At 38.5% G+C, this 19,299-nt stretch overlaps 1 protein-coding gene across 3 annotated transcripts in view; it reads right to left on the bottom strand.

Annotated features, from left to right (window-relative positions):
• The window catches only part of PBRM1 (polybromo 1), a 113,239-nt gene that overhangs the window by 54,508 nt on the left and 39,432 nt on the right, over positions 1 to 19,299 (bottom strand). For all 3 annotated transcript variants that reach the window (XM_028124395.2, XM_028124396.2, XM_028124397.2), the window contains exons 11-15: positions 18,804 to 18,895; positions 13,180 to 13,393; positions 8,802 to 8,943; positions 7,573 to 7,670; positions 5,414 to 5,458 (exon numbers count right to left, since the gene is read on the bottom strand). In XM_028124395.2, the coding sequence (XP_027980196.1) occupies positions 5,414 to 5,458; positions 7,573 to 7,670; positions 8,802 to 8,943; positions 13,180 to 13,393; positions 18,804 to 18,895 (591 nt within the window). The remainder of the gene's footprint in view (positions 1 to 5,413; positions 5,459 to 7,572; positions 7,671 to 8,801; positions 8,944 to 13,179; positions 13,394 to 18,803; positions 18,896 to 19,299) is intronic.

The raw sequence follows: 19,299 nt of genomic DNA, 5'->3' as shown, positions 1-19,299 counted from the left end.
AATTCTGTTATCAGTTGAAATGTTTGTTTTTAAGAACACAGCAAAAATGGAATAAAATTACTAATTCCCTGTTACTAACAGTCCTCACTTCAAAAAACTAAAACCAAACACACACAAAGAGAATGTGCCATCTCTTAAGACAATCACTCTGAACACCTGCATATCCTGGTTACCAGGAAACAACAGGAGGCTATCTGCAAGACTAGTCTCTATAGTGGGTATAAGTCTCTCCTACATTTATCTTGTCTAGGTCAGTCCCCGCTTCCTCCAGCTCCATGGGCATTATTCCAACATCCCAACCTAGCTTCAGGAGTAAATGCTCTGTGGTTCACCTGAGCTCTTAAATAATTTTCATCCTTGAATGTGAGTCCCTGTCTTGTTCTCCAAATTCTCCCAGTGAGATGTGACACTAAGCAACAGATGTGCGTGGTGTGGAACAAAGTCAAGGGACCACAGATCAGAGCCCAAGTTAAAAGGGAGCCCAAGAGAACAGATAGGCTGTCTCCTATTTGTTGAGGAAACTGGCTCAGAAAGGATAAATGACTTGCCAAGGTGAGTTGTCCAGTGAATTATTAGAAGAGATGACCTTCCAGCATGATTTCTGGCCCACTATTTGTATGTTTTCAGGACAATGATAAATTCTAACAAGACTCAAGCCAGCAGTCTCCAGATGAACACTCAGGTAGGTAATAAGAAATAATTTATGACTTAATTTCTATTCAATAAACACTGATAATGTCATATAATGTACTATTTAGAGATAAATATTTTTTTTTAAAGATTTTATTTATTTATTTATTTGAGAGAGAGAGAATGAGAGACAGAGAGCACGAGAGGGAAGAGGGTCACAGGGAGAAGCAGACTCCCTGCTGAGCAGGGAGCCCGATGTGGGACTTGATCCCGGAACTCCAGGATCATGACCCGAGCCGAAGGCAGTCGCTTAACCAACTGAGCCACCCAGGCGCCCGAGATAAATATTTTTTATCTGTTTCCTGTCTTACAAATGGAAGGAAGTTCATTTCTGAAGCAATGTGGCTGAATGGGTCTCCTCAAAATGGGTCTCCTAGTCCAGGAGACTCACTCTACTGCTGGATCATAAAGAGGCCAAAGGCCAGATATTTTCTCTCCAAAGTTCAAAATATGCTTTTTTAAAAAAAGAAACAAAACCCCAATAAAGAATTAACAGACAAGAAAAGAAATTTCTATCTTTAAGTCAAGCTTTTAAAATGTGTCAGAAATGCCTATCTTCCAAGCATGATGGAGCTAAGACAGCCTGAAAGTGGTCAGTTAGGAGGGAAAAAGGACCTCCGTTTCCTGTGCCTTCACTCAGACTGCTCATTTCCCTTGGGTAATCTTGAGTGGCTCCAGGATCATTTCTGCCATTTTCTCCTCTTAGTATTTTTGTGTCTCTATGTCAAGTAAGTAATTGTTAGATATGTTAGGAGAAGTTTCATTCAGTGGGAACAATTTCCCCAAAGAGGTATCTGGTTGCACTGGTGTGACAGCAAGAGTCCTCTCAGTCCAGGACTCAGTAGGTGGATAATGGAAGGGGAACTTGGAACAGAGCTCCAAACCACAGAGCTCCACATGCAGGCAGAGATTAGAACACAGATGACATTAACCTTCAGGAAGCCTCTAAAGAAAAATTTCCAAATCTGAATTTGACATCACAGAAATCTATGCTTAAAACTACTAAAGATAGTTATAGTTTCTTTAGATCTCACTTGTGGGGGTCAAACTACAAAAGGAAAACTCAGAAATCCCATTGTGAACCTGTGAGCTTAAAAAAGTCTCTCCAATAATCAACTCAAAATCCAGGAATATCACACAGAACAATTCAAGGTTTCTTTCTTGGTCCAGGTAAGCTCTCCTCCCTTCCTAGTTCCAGTATATCACCCCCAATCATCACTGGCCTTTTCTGTATGAAGCTACAAATACTCTACAAATCTGAGAGTGGGTCTAGGGCAGATTTTTAGGAGTTTTTTTAAAGAGGAGGGAAAGTTTTTTTTACTGAATTTTAGGGAAAATGCCAACAAAGTAAAAGAATGGAAAGTGGGATAGCTCTGACACCAAGCAGCTTTGAATGGGACATATCCAAAATGTGAAATCTGGGGGCTCCTGGGTGGCTCAGTTGGTCAAGTATCTGCCTTCGGCTCAGGTCATGATCCCGAGCTCCAGAGATTGAGCCCTGCACTGGGCTCCCTCCTCAGCGGAGTCTGCTTCTCCCTCTGCCCCTCCCCATGCTTGTGATTTCTCTCTCTCTCTCTCCAATAAATAAAATTTTTAAAAAATGTGAAATCTGAATTTATTTAAGAGGCTGCTCTAATAACTGAAATGTATTGTTTTAGGACTTTTATAACCAATAGTATCCTCTCCCCATTTGTATCATTCGTTCACTCTTTAAGAGTGATGTGTAACTGGTTTCCATCCTCAAAGGCAAGTAAAACTTGTGTTGTTAGGGTCACGTACAACCTTCTCTGAACTGGGTAAACCCAGTTTTGTTATTTTGTTGACATCTTTCCTGATCCCTATATTGCCTTTGACACTGAGAACTACTGGCCCATTAGTTTTAATCTGGCTATCAGAAAAAACTGAGTTAAATTTCAGACTCTTCCATAACAACTATATTAGCTTGGGTGGTTGGTGTTTTTGCTCTTTGTCCAATATGGATGCCGAACTTTATTACATGTGACTTTTGAAAGCAACTTCATATACTTTCTGAAATGAGGGAAGAATTACAAAAAGACAGAAACCATATTTCCCTAACTGGTACTTTCCGTTTACTGTTTTCAATGTCACTTTGCTTTTCAGATTCTTCTTAGAACCCCTCTATGTATCTTACCTGTCCTCCTCTCCCACACCACTAACCGTACATAGTTCGTTTACTCCTACCCATTTTGGAAAAAGGACATTAATCTCACACCTTGTAACTGGCATACTCACTCTTCTTTTTTTAATCAGCTCCTTTAAACATACTGAAGTAAAATATGTTAAAGGAGTTCAAAACCAGGGCTGTTTAACTTTGTGCACTTATGGGTGCCACACTTAAGGGGACACCAATTTAGATAACAGACATTGTTATAATAAATATGCAGCTCTAGAATTTTACAGGAGATGGGCCATGAAGGGTTCTGTGCTAACAAAATCATTACAGCAATTTTCCAACAAATCAAAGTGTCTTGAGAAATGGGTGCTTTTTCTAACTTGCACAAAGATGAGAAGCTACAAGAGGCTCTGTTCTGAATCTGATTTTCCAGGGCCAGCACTACCACCATCCTCCTGACTCCCAACCCAGCTTGAAACACTGCAATCACTCACTTTTTGCTTCTCTTAGTTTATCACCAAGTTTTAGAGGAACCTTCAAAGCCCTTCTGGATCTGATCTTTCCTTTCAATTTTTCATGCCACAGTGTTAGTCCTCACCCTCATACTTTGTGGCTGACTATATTCTCAAATGTCCTTAACATTATACTTCCTCTGAAGCTATTATTTATTATTATATGTATTCACGTTTGCATATATACACACAAAATTCCCATTTATGGTTATAGCTAACACTTCTACCATGTGCCAGGGGCTGTACTAGTAAAGCACTATATGTGTGACGTCATTTAATCCTCAAGCTCTAAGAACCAGGTACACTTACTATCCCAACTTTGCAGTTGGAAAACTGGAGGATTACAAGGGTCAAGCAAATACTTAAGGTCATAAAGTGAGCAATCAGAACTAAGACTTGCATCAGCTGATAATCACCAGGCTGCTTTTATGATGTCCCTCCCTTTCCCAAAAGTCAGCACTTACCGTGGGCCTCTCTACCCTGTTCATAGGCTCCCAGGTCTCCCAGCATTTAACTCCCTGATTCTAGAGTTTCAGTGGTGTCTGCTGTTAAGCTAAGTAAACCCAAAGGTTCTCTCCTTTACCAGGCTGGCTACATTCACTGCATCTTCAACTCTTCAAGGAATAAAACCTTTTAATAAATAATAAACCTTTTCTAAAGAGTTTCCCAGACTAGCAACAGAGGACTAAAACCAAAATGAAATCTACCGAGCCTTGATGTCAACAGGAACTACTTCCAGAAAATAATCAGAGTTGGATTTTGAGTACTAACTGTACCTAGGCCCAGTTCTAAGGGCTTTAAACACATCAACCACCCAGGTCCTCACGATGATCTTACGTAGGTATAGTTATCAACTCTTTTTTCAGATGAGGAAATTGAGGTGAGGCTCAAATCACAGAGCTAATTAGAATAACTAGGATTTGAACTTGGGCAGTTAGGTTCTAAGAGCCTGGGGTTATAATATTACTCCAGATGCCCCACATTTCTATTTCTACTATTACTGAGAGTTAGTACCATACACACTATGAAAGATGTAAGCGAAATATAACCCATGGTCTTTTCTTAAGTTCGTGATCTAAGAAAATTTTTCTTAAGGAAAATATTAGGAAGAAGGTAACTGATAACACAGAGTTAACAGAGTGGACTACATATGGGAGAAACATGCAGATAACTTTATTAACATCTAACTTGCAAAGAAAAGCATGATAGGGAAATCACATTTCCTGGAGCTCTTTGGGCAGTCATGTATGTAGTTCCATAAAACTACACAACTGTGTACCTTGTGCAATTATTCTATGACCCTGCTCCCACATAATTTCATTTGTTTTCAACCTGCCTTTCTTCCTGGCCAGTAAGTTCCTGGCACGTGGAGGTGATGCCTAAACATTTTCCTTTATGGCCTGTAAGAGTGGAGTCTGGTGTTCCGCAAGCAATTGACACTCCATGAACGCCAGAAGGCTAAGGTGAAAATAAAAGCACCACACAACGATGACTAGGACTATAACATGGCAACTCATAGGCTCTTTTAAAAATCATAAGTGACATGCAAAAGAATGGATGCTTTCAAAGAAATAAAACATGGGCAAGATCAGAGACTGACAAAATGTATTCATGCTCGAGAAGTGCTAACCCAATGCACAGGTGCCAACTCAGGCTGATATCACCTGACTTCAACATTGGTTTTGATCCCTCCACCACCCCCAAGTGTGTAAAAGACATCCTTGAAAGGGCACCAGTGTCTGCCAGCCTCTGGGCGCTGCTGATGCCATCATATTCTCAGCCTCTACCTTCTGTTGCACAAGCACAACCACAGTGACCAGTGAGAGGGCTTGTGGCCACTGGCAAAGCTAGCAACAAATTAAGGCTTCAGAACATATCAAGGCGAACTAATTCTAAATTTATTCTACCAGCTATACTTCTAAACTATACTGCTTTCTTTATTCATAAAAACAACTGGCACCCAAATGAAAACTTATTTCACATGCTGAAGACTTCACTTTTCACCTAATCAGTACTGACCATGCCACAGAAATTATACTTTTAAAAATATGTTTATGCATAAAAAAGGACTGCACACCTGGAGAGCCTCCTGAGACCCAACATCTCACTGTCAAGAGTGTTCCTGGGAAAGCAGAAACAAACATTACATGTGAAGAGAAACAAAACAAGCAACATTGGAGGGTCATGTACAAACCAAATACGGTTGAGAAAAAAGAGGATTATTCAATCCAAAAGATAAAAGATATTAAGAATACTTGGAACATTTTAACATGGATGACAGCAGGTAGACTTTTGGGCAAAGGGGTGGGGGAGAAGAATGCACTCCCGGAATGAAGATAACATACATTAATATTTTTCACACTCTTTGATATTAAAAAAATAAGGCAAAGATAGAATCATACACAATATTTAGGAGTTAAGTGGTACTTGAAAAACCTGGCCCTGACTTCACTGGGCAAGCTGAATTTAACCTACCAGGCAGCTGTATTTGCCTGAATTCCGGAAAAGTCTATTTCTCGCTAGCAAAACCTAACATAACGAGCTACCTTCTAAAAGGCTCGTTAATGTTTCTTTCTTTGCCACACAGTTCAAAGCATAGATAGGACCTGCTTCTCTGAACCTCTTAATGTCCACTTATGCCTGTATTTCAAAACCAGGTATGTTCTTTTATTGCTTTAGCTAGGATTTAAATTTGTTCTTCTCTTATTTGTGTTTTTCACTTTATTATTCAAAACACTTCCTAGGAAACCTGTTCACAGAGACGTTTTATCTGAAGTAGGATTTTATGATTTCAACAATACTTAGTTTTCTTTTTGCGGGAGATTTTAGAGTAATAACTTTCCTGTGATTTACTTGGGTTGCCCCACCAACTAAAAGCCACAGAGACAGAGTGGTCATTAAGGATCTGGCCTGGGTTAATGCTTCCTCAGAACTGTTATAAGGCTCAACTAGTTTCAGATCTCTCTTTCCATTCAGTGTTGGCACTAACTGTACCATCACTTTTGCCTCCATTACCTTCTTTTGTCTTAGAAGTTTTTATCTTTGATGGGTGACTGATCTGGAAAACACAGGTGATGCTGTAGTAGAGTTATATAATTACACTCAAAGATGTCCTTGATTTGATGTCTCTGATCTGGTTTCACATTTTTCTTCGTTGTCCCTGGTATAACAAGGAATTAAGAACTTGGAAGGATGAAATTCATAGGCCAGTAATGGAGGAGACTCACATCTCAGGGTATACCAATCAATTTAGTTACCATGGCATAGCACAGCAGTTACTCTCAAAACTAAAAAATTTTTCCCAAATGCTATTTATAAGAGGAAAAGATAGGGCAGTTTCTCTTTTGTAAACCACTTTTTTAAATCCTCTGATCTTAGTGGATCTATTAATGCATGAACAAAACAGTGTCAACAGTTACTAGTGACTCCTTCATTCAACTCTGGATCTGCACCCGCTACTAGTGATTAGCTTATTTCTTGTTTAAGGCATTCTCCCTGGAGCAACCAATGCTACAAAGATGGTGAGACAGTTAAGGCTGAGGGAGAATATGGTGTTCCACAAAGATCGAGCCAGAGAAACTCTGTGTGGGAGGAGTAGACAAAAGAGATGTTCTTGCAGGATTCTTTATAGGAGTCCAGCTTCAGAGTCTTACAGTGAGGTGCCCTTCCACAGAACCCATGAGAGAAAGGAAGGGTGAGTGAAGTTCGGAGAAAGATTAGAAAGAGAGAAAAACCAAACATCTAGCTTAGCATTTTATGAACTACAAGAAGCTATGACGTGGTTGTCTGCAATCTGACATCCTTAAAATGGCAAATAAAGATCAGATTAATAAGGAAAAACAAAGACACAGGAGTATCAGCAACTGACTTCACTGCAGTGATAGTACTGAAATGTTTTGCAATTCACCACATAGAAATTACCGAAATTAGATTTAAGTGGCACTCCTGAAATGCCACATGAAAGCAAAACGGCCCAGACGGCCAACAGAGTAAGATGCTTTGCCGAGCCCCATAAGTAGCTGTCACTTTCATCCATGTGGTCTACAGCCATTACGGCACTTGCACCAACAGCAGTGCTGATCATACCACTCACAAATAAATTCTAACAGAAGATCTGTTAGCAAATAATTAGAGCTTATAAGAGAATTCATACCTGACAGCTTAAAAACACATTTTTCCTGCACTTATCAAAAACAAAATAATAGCGCTGTCTCCATCTAGGAGAAGAATACGTACCTTTTTCTTTTGGCGCTACCAGCATCAGAGGTGGCTGAAGAAATCATGCTGTCTCCATCCTCAATGTCATCCCTCCTGGCAAGCTCCTTCTTCTTTGCCTGAAACAGAGCATACCGTGGAGTTAAGCTCATCCTGCTGAATGCTCCTAGAATATATGAATATTAAAGAGCCAGACATATCAGATTCTCTTAGAAAAATACAACCACATGTAAGATGCACAAAATTAAAGAGTCAGTAAACATTTTCAATAACCCAGTTTAACAAAAGCTTGCATGACCTACAGAAAAGTAGGTTAAAAACTGGATCCAGAGAGTTGAGGAATCCACACTAGCTCAACTGCAAGACTACAACGGCACCAGCTTGTTGAAAGCGCTGAGGCAAGTTGTAGGGGTGTCCTGCCATTTTTAGGTGAAGCCAACTAAAGACAGTCTTTGGTACCCTTGCCTTCTTCAGCGATGGTGTGGCGAAGAAGAAAGTTTAATGAGAGAGGTGAAAAGAAGATCTACTTTCAACACATGCATTTTTAAAGACCTTCTGCCAAACAGCTGAAAGTCCAACCATTACGGACTTAGGGAACGCATGCACAGCGCTGAAAGGCAATACGAGAAATGTGCAGCACCGATGTCAGGATCGACTACACAGAGTGAAGATTCTCCAGGGTTATTTAAAATTGCTTCTGTTGCTTCCTTGCTCTGCGATTCTCTTTCCAGAAAGATTCTACCCAAAACTGACAGACACAATTTGTATTTCATATCTATGCCTTTCTTCAAAACCCCTAGATCACCCATGACTCCCTGTTGCCCACTAGGACGTGCTCTCAGAAAGGATCTGATAAATTCTTGAACACTGTACAATGATTAATTAGCTTTAAGATGTTCTTTCTCCTAGGACCAATGCTACCCTAACAGACACAAGTCTAGAACCGAAGAAATAAAATCTAAATGATGGAGTACCATCTGTGACTGGAGGGAAACTTCCTGAGGACCCTAAAATGACTCCCCAGGCACAAATCCCTGCTCCTCCACTCACAAAGCTAACCCAGTCTAAATTATTATTTCTACTCTACATGGGCCTGACAACTCTAAAAAAAATACTCAGCAGTACTTGTGGTTGAAATAAATGATGTGATATCGCTGGGAGAAGTCACACATCTTAGAAGTACACACTCAAAGTCTGTAAAATTATTTCAATTATACATACCACAGCTAAGCAAATCCCAGGAATCATACCTGCATGACCTGCTGCAATTTCAGAACTCGCTTGTAGATGGCTGAATTGGGAACATTATAGCGTTTGGCATTTTCAAACATTAAATTCAGATCACACTCCAAATGATCCAAAGTTTCATATTCTTGGTTCTTTAGCTTTGTTCTGTGAAAGACAAACACATGACTACAATTTACCTTTACGAAAATGATGAAACACCCTTACTGAAAGTCCAGTACAAAAATCCTAACAAGCACTAGCTGACCTCTTTACTTGTGATACTGATGAGAAGCCCAGAAGGGGCACCTTCAAGATAGAAAGGAGGCAAAAGCACCACTGTATTTAGGCAGTATGACAGTCTACCTGAAAATCCAGAAGAACAAAACACTATAAGAAGTAATAAGAGGACCTAGGGTGCCAAGGTGGTCAATTACAAAGCAAATATATTAGCAACAACCCTAATGGAAAACCTCTGTTAGTTAGGTTAACATGCAAACCCCAGAAAGAGGAAAAAAAAAAAATCAGGGAGGTTTTAAGATACCTTAATGAAGAACCATGGTGATCTAGCCTCTTCATGAAGGTTAATGAAAAGAGAATGTACTCACAATACCATGAAAGGGGATATATATATATGTATAACGAAGAGGTCTTAAGATGGTAAATGAGAGGCAGATATGTCAGAGTCCATTCACTACTTTTCTTCTAATACAAACATTTGTAACTAATTATGATGGCTTAAAATTGATATTACTTATTTTGCTTAAAAGTCTTAAGAATTCTGGTATCTTTTAGACACTATGGCTATTGCTAATACCAACTCTCATAAAGTCCCTTATATATTTTACTTTAAAGATTTATTTATTTATTATTTTAAAGAGAGAGAAAGAGAGAGAGCATGAGCAGGAGGGGCAGAGTGAGAGAGAATCTCAAGCAGACTCTGCACTGAGTGTAGAGCCCAACGTGGAGCTCAATCCCAAGACCCTGAGATCACAACCTGAGCCAAAACCAAAAGTCAGATGCTTAACCAACTGTGCCACCCAGGCATCCCTATATTTTTTAAAAAATATTTATTTATTTGAGAGAGAGAGAGAGTGCATGCATGGGGAGAAGGGCAGAGGGAGAGAGAGACACTCACGCAGACTCCCAGCTGAGTGGGGAAGCCCGACGCAGGGCTTGATCCCACAACCCTGAGATCATGACCTGAGCTGAAATCAAGAGTCGGATGCCTAACCAACCAAGCCACTCAGGTACCCCATGTCCCTTTTACATTTTACACAAAGTGAAAAGTCACCGTGGGCCCTAACTCTGTATGCACATAGGATAGACTTTTAAATCTTTTGACTGAAGCACTTGCACACTATATGCAGATTCCACGTACTGCTTAAAAAGATACGAACATTTGGAGAACATCTCGGGAGTGAAGCATACAACTATGCACAAACAGCTCTCAGTACCAGCCTACGTGGCTAGCACCTAGAATTTAAAATTATAGACTCAGACTTATCCCTGCCAACTCTAAGAGTAATGTGCTGAGTATTCTCAATACCCACAAAGAATAGATGTGGAACTCGAACTTGTAAATGACAATCTATAATCAATCTGCAGGTATTTATGAGACTGATGTTCATCAAAATTAGAGGGGGGCAGGATAGGCACAATGGGAAATAAAAGATGGGGATGATAAGCCCCAGCACAGTGGAAGGTGACATATGGAGCCACGCTGTCTAGCTCCTGCCCACTCCTTCATTTTTGTTGTTTTTTTTTTTAAAGATTTTATTTATTTATTTGACAGAGAGAGACAGCGAGAGAGGGAACACAAGCAGGGGGAGTGGGAGAGGGAGAAGCAGGCTTCCCGCCGAGCAGGGAGCCTGACACGGGGCTCGATCCCAGGACCCCGGAATCATGACCTGAGCTGAAGGCAGACGCTTAATGGCTGACCCACCCAGGTGCCCCGCCTTTTTTTAATGATTTATTTTATAGAAAGCAAGAGAGAGCATGTGTGCGTGGAATGGAGGGGCAGAGAGACAGAGAGTCCTAACCAGACTCCTCGCTGAGCGTGGAGCCTGAGGTGGGGCTTGATCCCAGGAGTATGAGATCATGACCTGAGCTGAAACCAAGAATCGGATGCTTAACTGACTGTGCCACCCAGGCACCCCTATTTTTGTTGCTTTTGATGACACTCAACTATCATCCTTCTGCCAACAAATCTCCCTAGGACTGTGCTATATAATACATTAGCCACTAGCCACATGTGGCTATTTAAATTGAAATAAAATTTAAAATCTAGTTCCTTAGTCGCACCAGCCACATTTCAAGAGCTCAATAGTCACATGTGACTAGTGGCTACAATACTGGACGGGGCAGAGAAAACAACATTTCCATCATCATAGAAAGTTCTATTTGGTCAGCACTGCTGTAGATTTCCGTGTTGTTCTGATGTAGAAACAATGGACGGTAGTCCAGCTCCTGTCAGGCACCACTGGCCATGTGTCCTTGGAAAGGAGGTAGATTAGCCATGCTAAGAGCTGACCCTTCAGAACTCTAGTGTGCTACCAGCTAGGCCTCAGCCATTTCTCTATTCCTCACACTCTCCTACCTATGTGCCAGACAACTGTCAAGAAGTAAATTTAAAAAGGGGGAAAGGTACAGAATTCCTGACTTAACCAAGCAAGGTTTCTATTAGGAAATTCTAACTTAGAAGAAGGTTGTAGGCAGGTGATTGGGTTGGCTGAGAATATGTCTTCCTTTACACTAAACTCATTATTTTGACTAAAAAAAAAAAAAAAAAAAAGACTGAGGAAGAAAAGAAACTAAGGACAAAAATTGTTGAGTGAATGGGGTGCCTGGGTGGCTCAGTCATTAGGCATCTGCCTTCAGCTCAGGTCATGATTCCAGGTCCTGGGATCCAGCCCCGCATCGGGCTCCATGCTCTGCGGAAGGCCTGCTTCTCCTTCTCCCACTCCCCCTGCTTACGTTGCCTCTCTCGCTGTCTGTCAAATAAATAAAATCTTTAAAAAAAAAAAAATTGAGTTAATAGGGAACCTCTCGACATCTATAAGACTGTCGCTATCTTTTTCAAGACAAAGAGTATAAAAGACAAATTTCTAGGCTATTTTCTTAATGAGTGGCAGCTTTAATTTCCATGTTACTTTAAGAGGATCAAATAAACTGACTTTCTATATCCTATTTGGGTACAAAACCTCCAAAATTTGCATTAAGTAAAAACACCATAAATTTTACTGATCAAATAATGAAAACAGAAGTTATAAATGCAAAACCATGAAACATATGTTGTTAACAACCTTATTTTCTAGAATCCAGCAAGTATAAGAATTTTAATTCCTACTATTTGAAAGGTTAGTTATCTGTCCTGATAAATACCAGCTTATTCTGATTTTGCCCAGTTAAGATATATTTTTACCTTGTTGCCTCTATTTGGCTATACGGTAGAACCTAACCTGCACCATGAGAGTTACGTTATTACTTATTTCCTATTATTATTATTATTATTTTTAAAGATTTTATTTATTTATTTGAGAGAGAGAGAGACAGCGAGAGAGGGAACACAAGCAGGGGGAGTGGGAGAGGGAGAAACAGGCTTCCCACTGAGCAGGGAGCCCAATGTGGGCCTCGATCCCAGGACCCTGGGATCATGACCTGAGCCGAAGGCATACGTTTAATGACTGAGCCATCCAGGCACCCCTATTTCCTATTATTTTTAATGACGATGCAGTGGTTTCAGTATTGTCTGAATTCCCAATGTTTATTTGTTTTTGTTTATGTATGTATGTATGTATGTATGTATGTACTTAAAGTAGGCTCCATGCTCAATGTGGGGCTTGAACTCACGACCCTGAGATCAAGAGTCGCATTGCTCTACCGACTGAGCAGGCAACCCCCAATGATTGTTTTAAACAGGATGGGGAAACCAAGATGAACCATCTTTTAAGTACTGTTTCAGCTAATGAATTCTCTAAGAGCTGCCTATGCTTATTCTGGGGACTCAACTTTAGATACAAAATTTAAATAGAATTAAACTGTTGTAATTAAAATATCAATAGGAATTATAAGCAGAAAGATTTCTGTGCTTTGTTCAGCTGTAAGAAAATGAACAGTTAAGTTTTGAGCTGCATGACTCTTTATAGTCTATAATCTGACACACAAATGCCTAGCAGGAATACCTTTTATTTGCCTTGACTCTATTACAGTACAAATAATATCATTTGCATTTAATCAAATTTATTTCTCACTTTTCACATAGGAGTGATATGCAAGACATACTCTAGACATGTGAAAACATTTTTACCTTTAATATCCTTATCCATTTTAGCAAGGAGATATATGTGCAGGATCAACCACAAGAAAATGGATTTCTATTGAGTAATGTATAAGGCAGCTTACCTGATCTGTTGTAGGGATATGGGCATTTTAATTTGCTGATAATAATCAGGGTATTTTTTCTTTGAAGGCAAATGGAAAAAAGGTTCAGCTATTAGCTGCCCTTGGTTATTCCGACAACTCCTAACTGTGTCATAAAGCTGATAAAAAGGATTTGAAACATCCATAAATGAAGTAATGCTCTCTGCTTCCGACTCTCCTTCTTCATAACGTGCTGCTAAAAAAAGACAAAAAAGGTATTAGAAGGGGAAGAACGAACCATACTTTAAAGCTCTTTTAACAACTTCCAAAGTAAGCTTCGTATGTTTGAAAATACTTATTTTAAGAGTTTCCATCCCTCATTAAAGACGCTGTTAGTGCTTAATATAATTGTATATTTACTTAGAGAAATGTTACATAGAAACAAAGGGTTACATAGAAAACACTATGCTGTTTTTTAAAAGTTTTTTAATAGTTTTTTAAGCTGTTTTTTAATAGTTTCTCTTTTTAAATGTGCCTTTAGAGACTCTGCTGTATGTGTTTGGCCAGGAAAAGGATAAAGTAGCCATACACAGATCTCAGAACTAAAGCAGCAGCATGTAGTTCAGGGTATTATAAATGTATACTGATACCAGGTTGATACTGGGAGATGTGGTTTTGCTTTGAGTCTGTGTGATTTTGCCCCACTGATCTACAGCATCCCTTAAGAATGATTTATTCCCTTGAGAGAATTTTTAGGTAGAAGCTAATCATAAAAACACCAAAACAAAATGTAATCATTTTTATAGAAAAACAAAATATATTCACTTCCCTAAATTCTTCAACAATGTATAATGACCATAATTTAAGTTTTTCTTGATGAATCTGTATAATCAAAATCACTACTGCTCATGGGTAAGAATGACAATCATTTAGTAAGTACTTATAGTGTTAAGAGACGGACAGGCACAACTCAGGAGAGTTGTGAGAGGATTTGGATCTAGTCATGGAGCCAAAAGTAGAGAGGATCTGAAACTAGTTTTCTCTGACCCTACTACTGCTGATCTTCTCCATAAAGAGCTTGCACATACTTAGTTGGATTTATACCTAGATATGTTTTGTTGATACTGTAAACTGTATCTTTTAAAAAAAATTGTATTTTCTTTTTGTGGCTGATTTCAGAAATGAAACAGATTTTTGTATAATGATCTTATATTTAGCATCTTATTATTATTATTAATTCCAATAATTTACCTGTACAGTCTTTTGAGTAAAAAACTCAAAAAACAATCTTTCAACTGCAATCCTTATAAATCTTCTTTTCTGATTCTTACTCCTTCCTTGTTGTCACTGTCAGCTGGCTAGTATTTTGACCAAAAGAGGTAACAACATTTTAACTTATGGTAAAGGGAATGCTACAAGTATTTCTCCACTAAAAACAAGTTAGGAAAGATCCCCTTCTATTCCTAATTTGTTAAGTTTTCATCATGAATGGGAATTGAAGCATTTATCAAATGCATCTGCTGAGCCAATACTACAGCTTTACTCTTTGCAAGCATTAATATAGTGAATGATACTTTAACTTTTTCTAATGCTGAAGTGACCTAGTATTCCTGGAGTAACCCAACTGTGTTATCATGCATTATCGTTTATATATGCTGCTAGATGCAGTGTGCTTATTTTTGTTGAGTCTGGGTATCTAGGTTCTATCATTTTGATAGAATGAACTAAGGAGCTCTTTTTCTATTCTCTGCAGTAGTTTGTATATACTTCTGTTCCTTGAATGTTTGGCCTGGTGTTTTCTATGGGGAAAGATTTGTAACTAATAATTTCTTTAATGGTGGTAAGACTAATCAGTCTTTTTATTTATTTATTTTTTAAAGATTTTATTTATTTGACAGCGAGAGAGGGAACACAAGCAGGCGGAGTGGGAGAGGGAGAAGCAGGCTTCCCACTGAGCAGGGAGCCTGATGTGGGGCTTGATCCCAGGACCCTGAGATCATGACCTGAGCTGAAGGCAGACATTTAACCGACTGAGCCACCCAGGCGCCCCCAATCTTTTTATTCTTGAATCAATTTTAGGCATTTGTCACTTTCTAGGAATTTGCCCATTTCATCTAAATGTTCAGATTTGTTAGCATAAAGCTGTTCATACATTATTTTAAATCTGTATGCTCCCTGTTTCCCCTAGTATGTTTTATTTGTGCCTTGTTTCTTTCCTGATAATCTCACCACAGATTTGCCTATTAATAGTTTTAACAGAAAAACTTTATTGATCTTTTCTACCATAGGTTTCCTTTCTAACAAATTCATTTGTGCTCTTAGCTTTTTTCTTACCTTTTCTGCTTATGTCTCTGCTTTTATTCTCTTATTATTTACTTATTTTGGATGCTTATTAGTTCATTACTTTTTTTTTTTTTTTAATTCATTTGAGAGAATGAGAATGAGAGAGATCACAGAGGGAGAGGGAGACTGCTCGCTGCTGAGCAGAGAGCCTGACGCGGGGCTTGATCCCAGGATCCTGAGATCATGACCTGAACTGAAGGCAGATGCTTAACCAACTGAGCCACCCAGGCGCCCCTAGTTCATTGATTTTCAGCTGCTTTTTTTTCCTTAAAGATTTTATTTATTTATTTTGACAGAGAGAGAAAGAGCGAGAGAGGGAACACGAGCAGGGGGAGTGGAAGAGGGAGAAGGCTTCCTGCTGAGCAGGGAGCCCAATGCGGGGCTCAATTCCAGGATCCTGGGATCATCACCTGAGGCAAAGGCAGACGCTTAATGACTGAGCCACCCAGGCACCCCTTTCAGCTGCTTTTCTAAATAGACACATTCAGACCTGTTACTTTTCCTCCAAAATACAGCTTTAGCTTCGTCCCCACTGTTTTGATATATATTATTTTCATTATTGCTATTGTTCAATCTCAGGTAATTGAATTTCCATTATAATTTTTCCTTTTTAAAAAGAGAAACCCAAACATTTGAAGACTTTTGCATTTCCTGAGTGTTTGGGTTTTTAACTTTCACCTTTTCAAGATTAGGTGCTTATCATGGCTGCATTATGGTCAGAAAAATGTCTATAAAATACCCAACTTTCAAACCGGTTGAAATTTGTTTCATGGCTAAGTACATGATCAATTTTTGTGATTGTTCCACAAGAATCAGAGAAGAACATGTATTTTCTAGCTGCAGAATACTTGCCTAATTATATCCATCTTGTTGTGTTAGCTGAATAGCCCCCCTTAATATATCCAAGTCCTAATCCACAGAACCTATGAATATTTATTACCTTATAGGGCAAAAGAGACTTTGCAGATATGATTAAGTTAAGGATCCTGAACTTGGGAGATTATCCTGGATTAAACTCTAAGCACTAAATGTAATTGCAAGGGTCCTTATAAGAGGCAGGCAAGGTCAAAGGAGAAAAGGAGATGAGATGACAGATACAGAGATTGTGAGTGCTGCATTCTGACTAGAGAGGAAGGAGCCGTGAGCCAAGGCATACAGGTAGCTTCTAGAAATTAGAAAAGGAGAGGAAACATTTTATCCCCTAGAGCCTCCAGAGGAACACTGGCCTGCCAACAACTTGCTTTTCGACTTCTGACCTCCAGAATCAAAGAGAATACATCTGTGTTGTTTTAAGCCACTAAGTTTATGGTAATTTGTTTTTGCAGCAATAGGAAACAAATACACTTGTGAGAAATAAACATTGTGTACTCAAATCATCTCTGTCTTCACTGGTTTTCTGGCTGCCTATCTAGCAATGGAAAGCAGTGAACTCCCACTCTAGGGCAATGTTTTCACTTTCTCTGCCACCTTCTATTTGCTTGTTTTATATATTTTGAGCTTTTTAAATAATTTATCTTCCTGATGAAATAAACCTTTTATCATTATGAGGTGAATCCTTTTTATCCTTGGTAATGCTTTTTGTTTGAAAGTCCATTTTACCAGAAGTCAACGTAACTACCGTTTGGTTATTATTTGCCCCGTGTATCTTTTTCTATCCTTTTACATTAAACTTTCCTCTATTTCTACATTTTAAATGTGTCTCTTGTAATCAGCATACAACCTGATTTTTTAAAAAAATCTAATCTAAAACTGTTACAGTTGGCAAATTTGGGTCATCAACACTGATGTGATTTCTGATATAATTTTTGGAGTTGTTTCTCTCATCTTTATGCTTTCCATTTGTCTCTTTTTCTGTTTCTTTTTGCCTTCCTATCTTATTTTATTTTTGTGGGGGAGGACTGAAAGGTTGATCTGTTTTTCTGATTCTATTCCCCACCCCATTTCTGTTCTTAGAGTTACTGCAAGTGGGTGCTCTTCTCTACCTGCCCTAGGCTGCACAGTATGGTTTGTCTCTAAAACAAATCACCTCAAGAAGACAGGCCACACTTTCTGGATTCTTATGCCTTCTTTCCATGGGCTTTTTCTTGTTGCTCCAAGATCATCAGTTATCCTTTCTTTGCTATTTTCACTGTACCCTATCCCCTAAGTTGTTTCCAGCAGCAGGAAGTAGAAACCAAACAGATTAGAATCTTGCCTAAATCAAGGATAAACAGCTATGCAGACAGAACAGCCTGAATGATCTACTACATACAAAGTTGATTGGCATTTACTTTGTTTTAATAGCTAAGGTCACTAAATAAGAACCCTCGTGTGACAAAGGTACTATTTGTTAGGGGAAAAAAAAAAGCAATAAATACTTTTTAGGTGGGTTTTCCTTCAATTTGTTATGCTACTTATAAGGTTAATAAAGTAACCAAATGTTAGAAGGAAACCTAAACGTGTGTCACTTTTATAACAAGCAAAAAACAAAGCTAATAAAAACAAATTTTCCTTCAATTTTTGATAACACCAGACCTGATTTAAGTTAAAAAAAAAAGTTTTGTAGATGAGTGTCAAAAAAATTAAATTTATACTCTTAGTAAGTAGTCTACAGTAATTATGAAACTTCTATAGATTTAACAGAAAATAAGACACAGGTAGAAAAATCTGTCCTCCTACTTGATTATGAAATCAGACAATATGCCAGAGTAATTTCATGAAACAAATTTTATCTGTACATATAAACATTATCTGTAGTAAAATAAAGAACATTATATCACACTGCAGAGAAAGACAATGAAATCAAACATACCTCTACAGGTATGTTCTTCGCTATTTAACAGATAGTATACTTTTACGTGGATTTTATTGCCCAATGCCCTTTGCTGGACTTGTTTAAATGACAACTGACTATGCTGCGCTGATTGTAATTTACATCTATTTTTTTTTTTAACATCTATCTTTAAATCAGAAGCTCTGGCCAAGAAGAAATTATAGCCTACTGAAAATATAAGCCAGTGGCCTGGAAATCTAAGATGGTATGAATGTCTCCATTGGGTTTCCCAATGGCATCACTAGTACTCACTCACTATTTATCATTATACGCTTGAAAACAGGATCTGCTAAGGCTAGCAAACCAATTGTTTTTATAGAAGTATTTATTTACTTAGATACAAGCTGTAACATAAAATAAGGTTTTGATAAGTCTGCCAACTAAAGAGTGCAAACAAAACAGCATGTACTCCAAAAATGGACGAACTCCCAGCCAGACCAAAGTTACTTTAATCTTCCTTCACTGGAAGATCCACTGAGAAGGCATTAACTAGTCACAACCTAATGCCTACCAGCTAAGGCAGCATCCTCTTCACTTTCTGAGCCATACTGAAGTGCCATGGTAATTGCTGACAAACGACCCCCTTGGACTGTTCTTTTATTACTACAAAGAAAAACAAACAATCAGAAGACAAGGAAAGATGTTATAATCATCTGGTTACTTTACACGAAACAGGAACTGTTAAAGCATTCACATCAAAGAAAAAGAATTTCTATTCAACTGTGTGATCAATTTATCTTTGTACATTTTATATTCCCCATAATCAATCTTAGCCAAGACCAATTTTTTTTTCTCTCAAAAAAGAGGGAATGGTGTAGAAAGCCTAAAATAGGCTACTTTCAATTGTGTGTTACTTAAATGCAACACTACTCCTTATTTTATAAAAAATAAAGATTCATTCATCATTACTGGTTAATCCTCTTCTAAGGTGTTCATATTCTACAACGAACACAAATTCTATTTTGAATACAAAAATCTTTTAGTATTTGATCACAATTTATTTTACT

The sequence above is a fragment of the Eumetopias jubatus genome, unplaced genomic scaffold (genome assembly GCF_037043125.1).
Source record: "Eumetopias jubatus isolate StellerSeaLion01/CBP00866 unplaced genomic scaffold, mEumJub1_p1.0 scaffold_1, whole genome shotgun sequence".
Taxonomy (NCBI): Eukaryota; Metazoa; Chordata; class Mammalia; order Carnivora; family Otariidae; genus Eumetopias; species Eumetopias jubatus.
The sequence above is the reverse complement of the archived record's forward strand: the minus strand, read 5'-3'. Positions and strand labels throughout refer to the sequence as shown.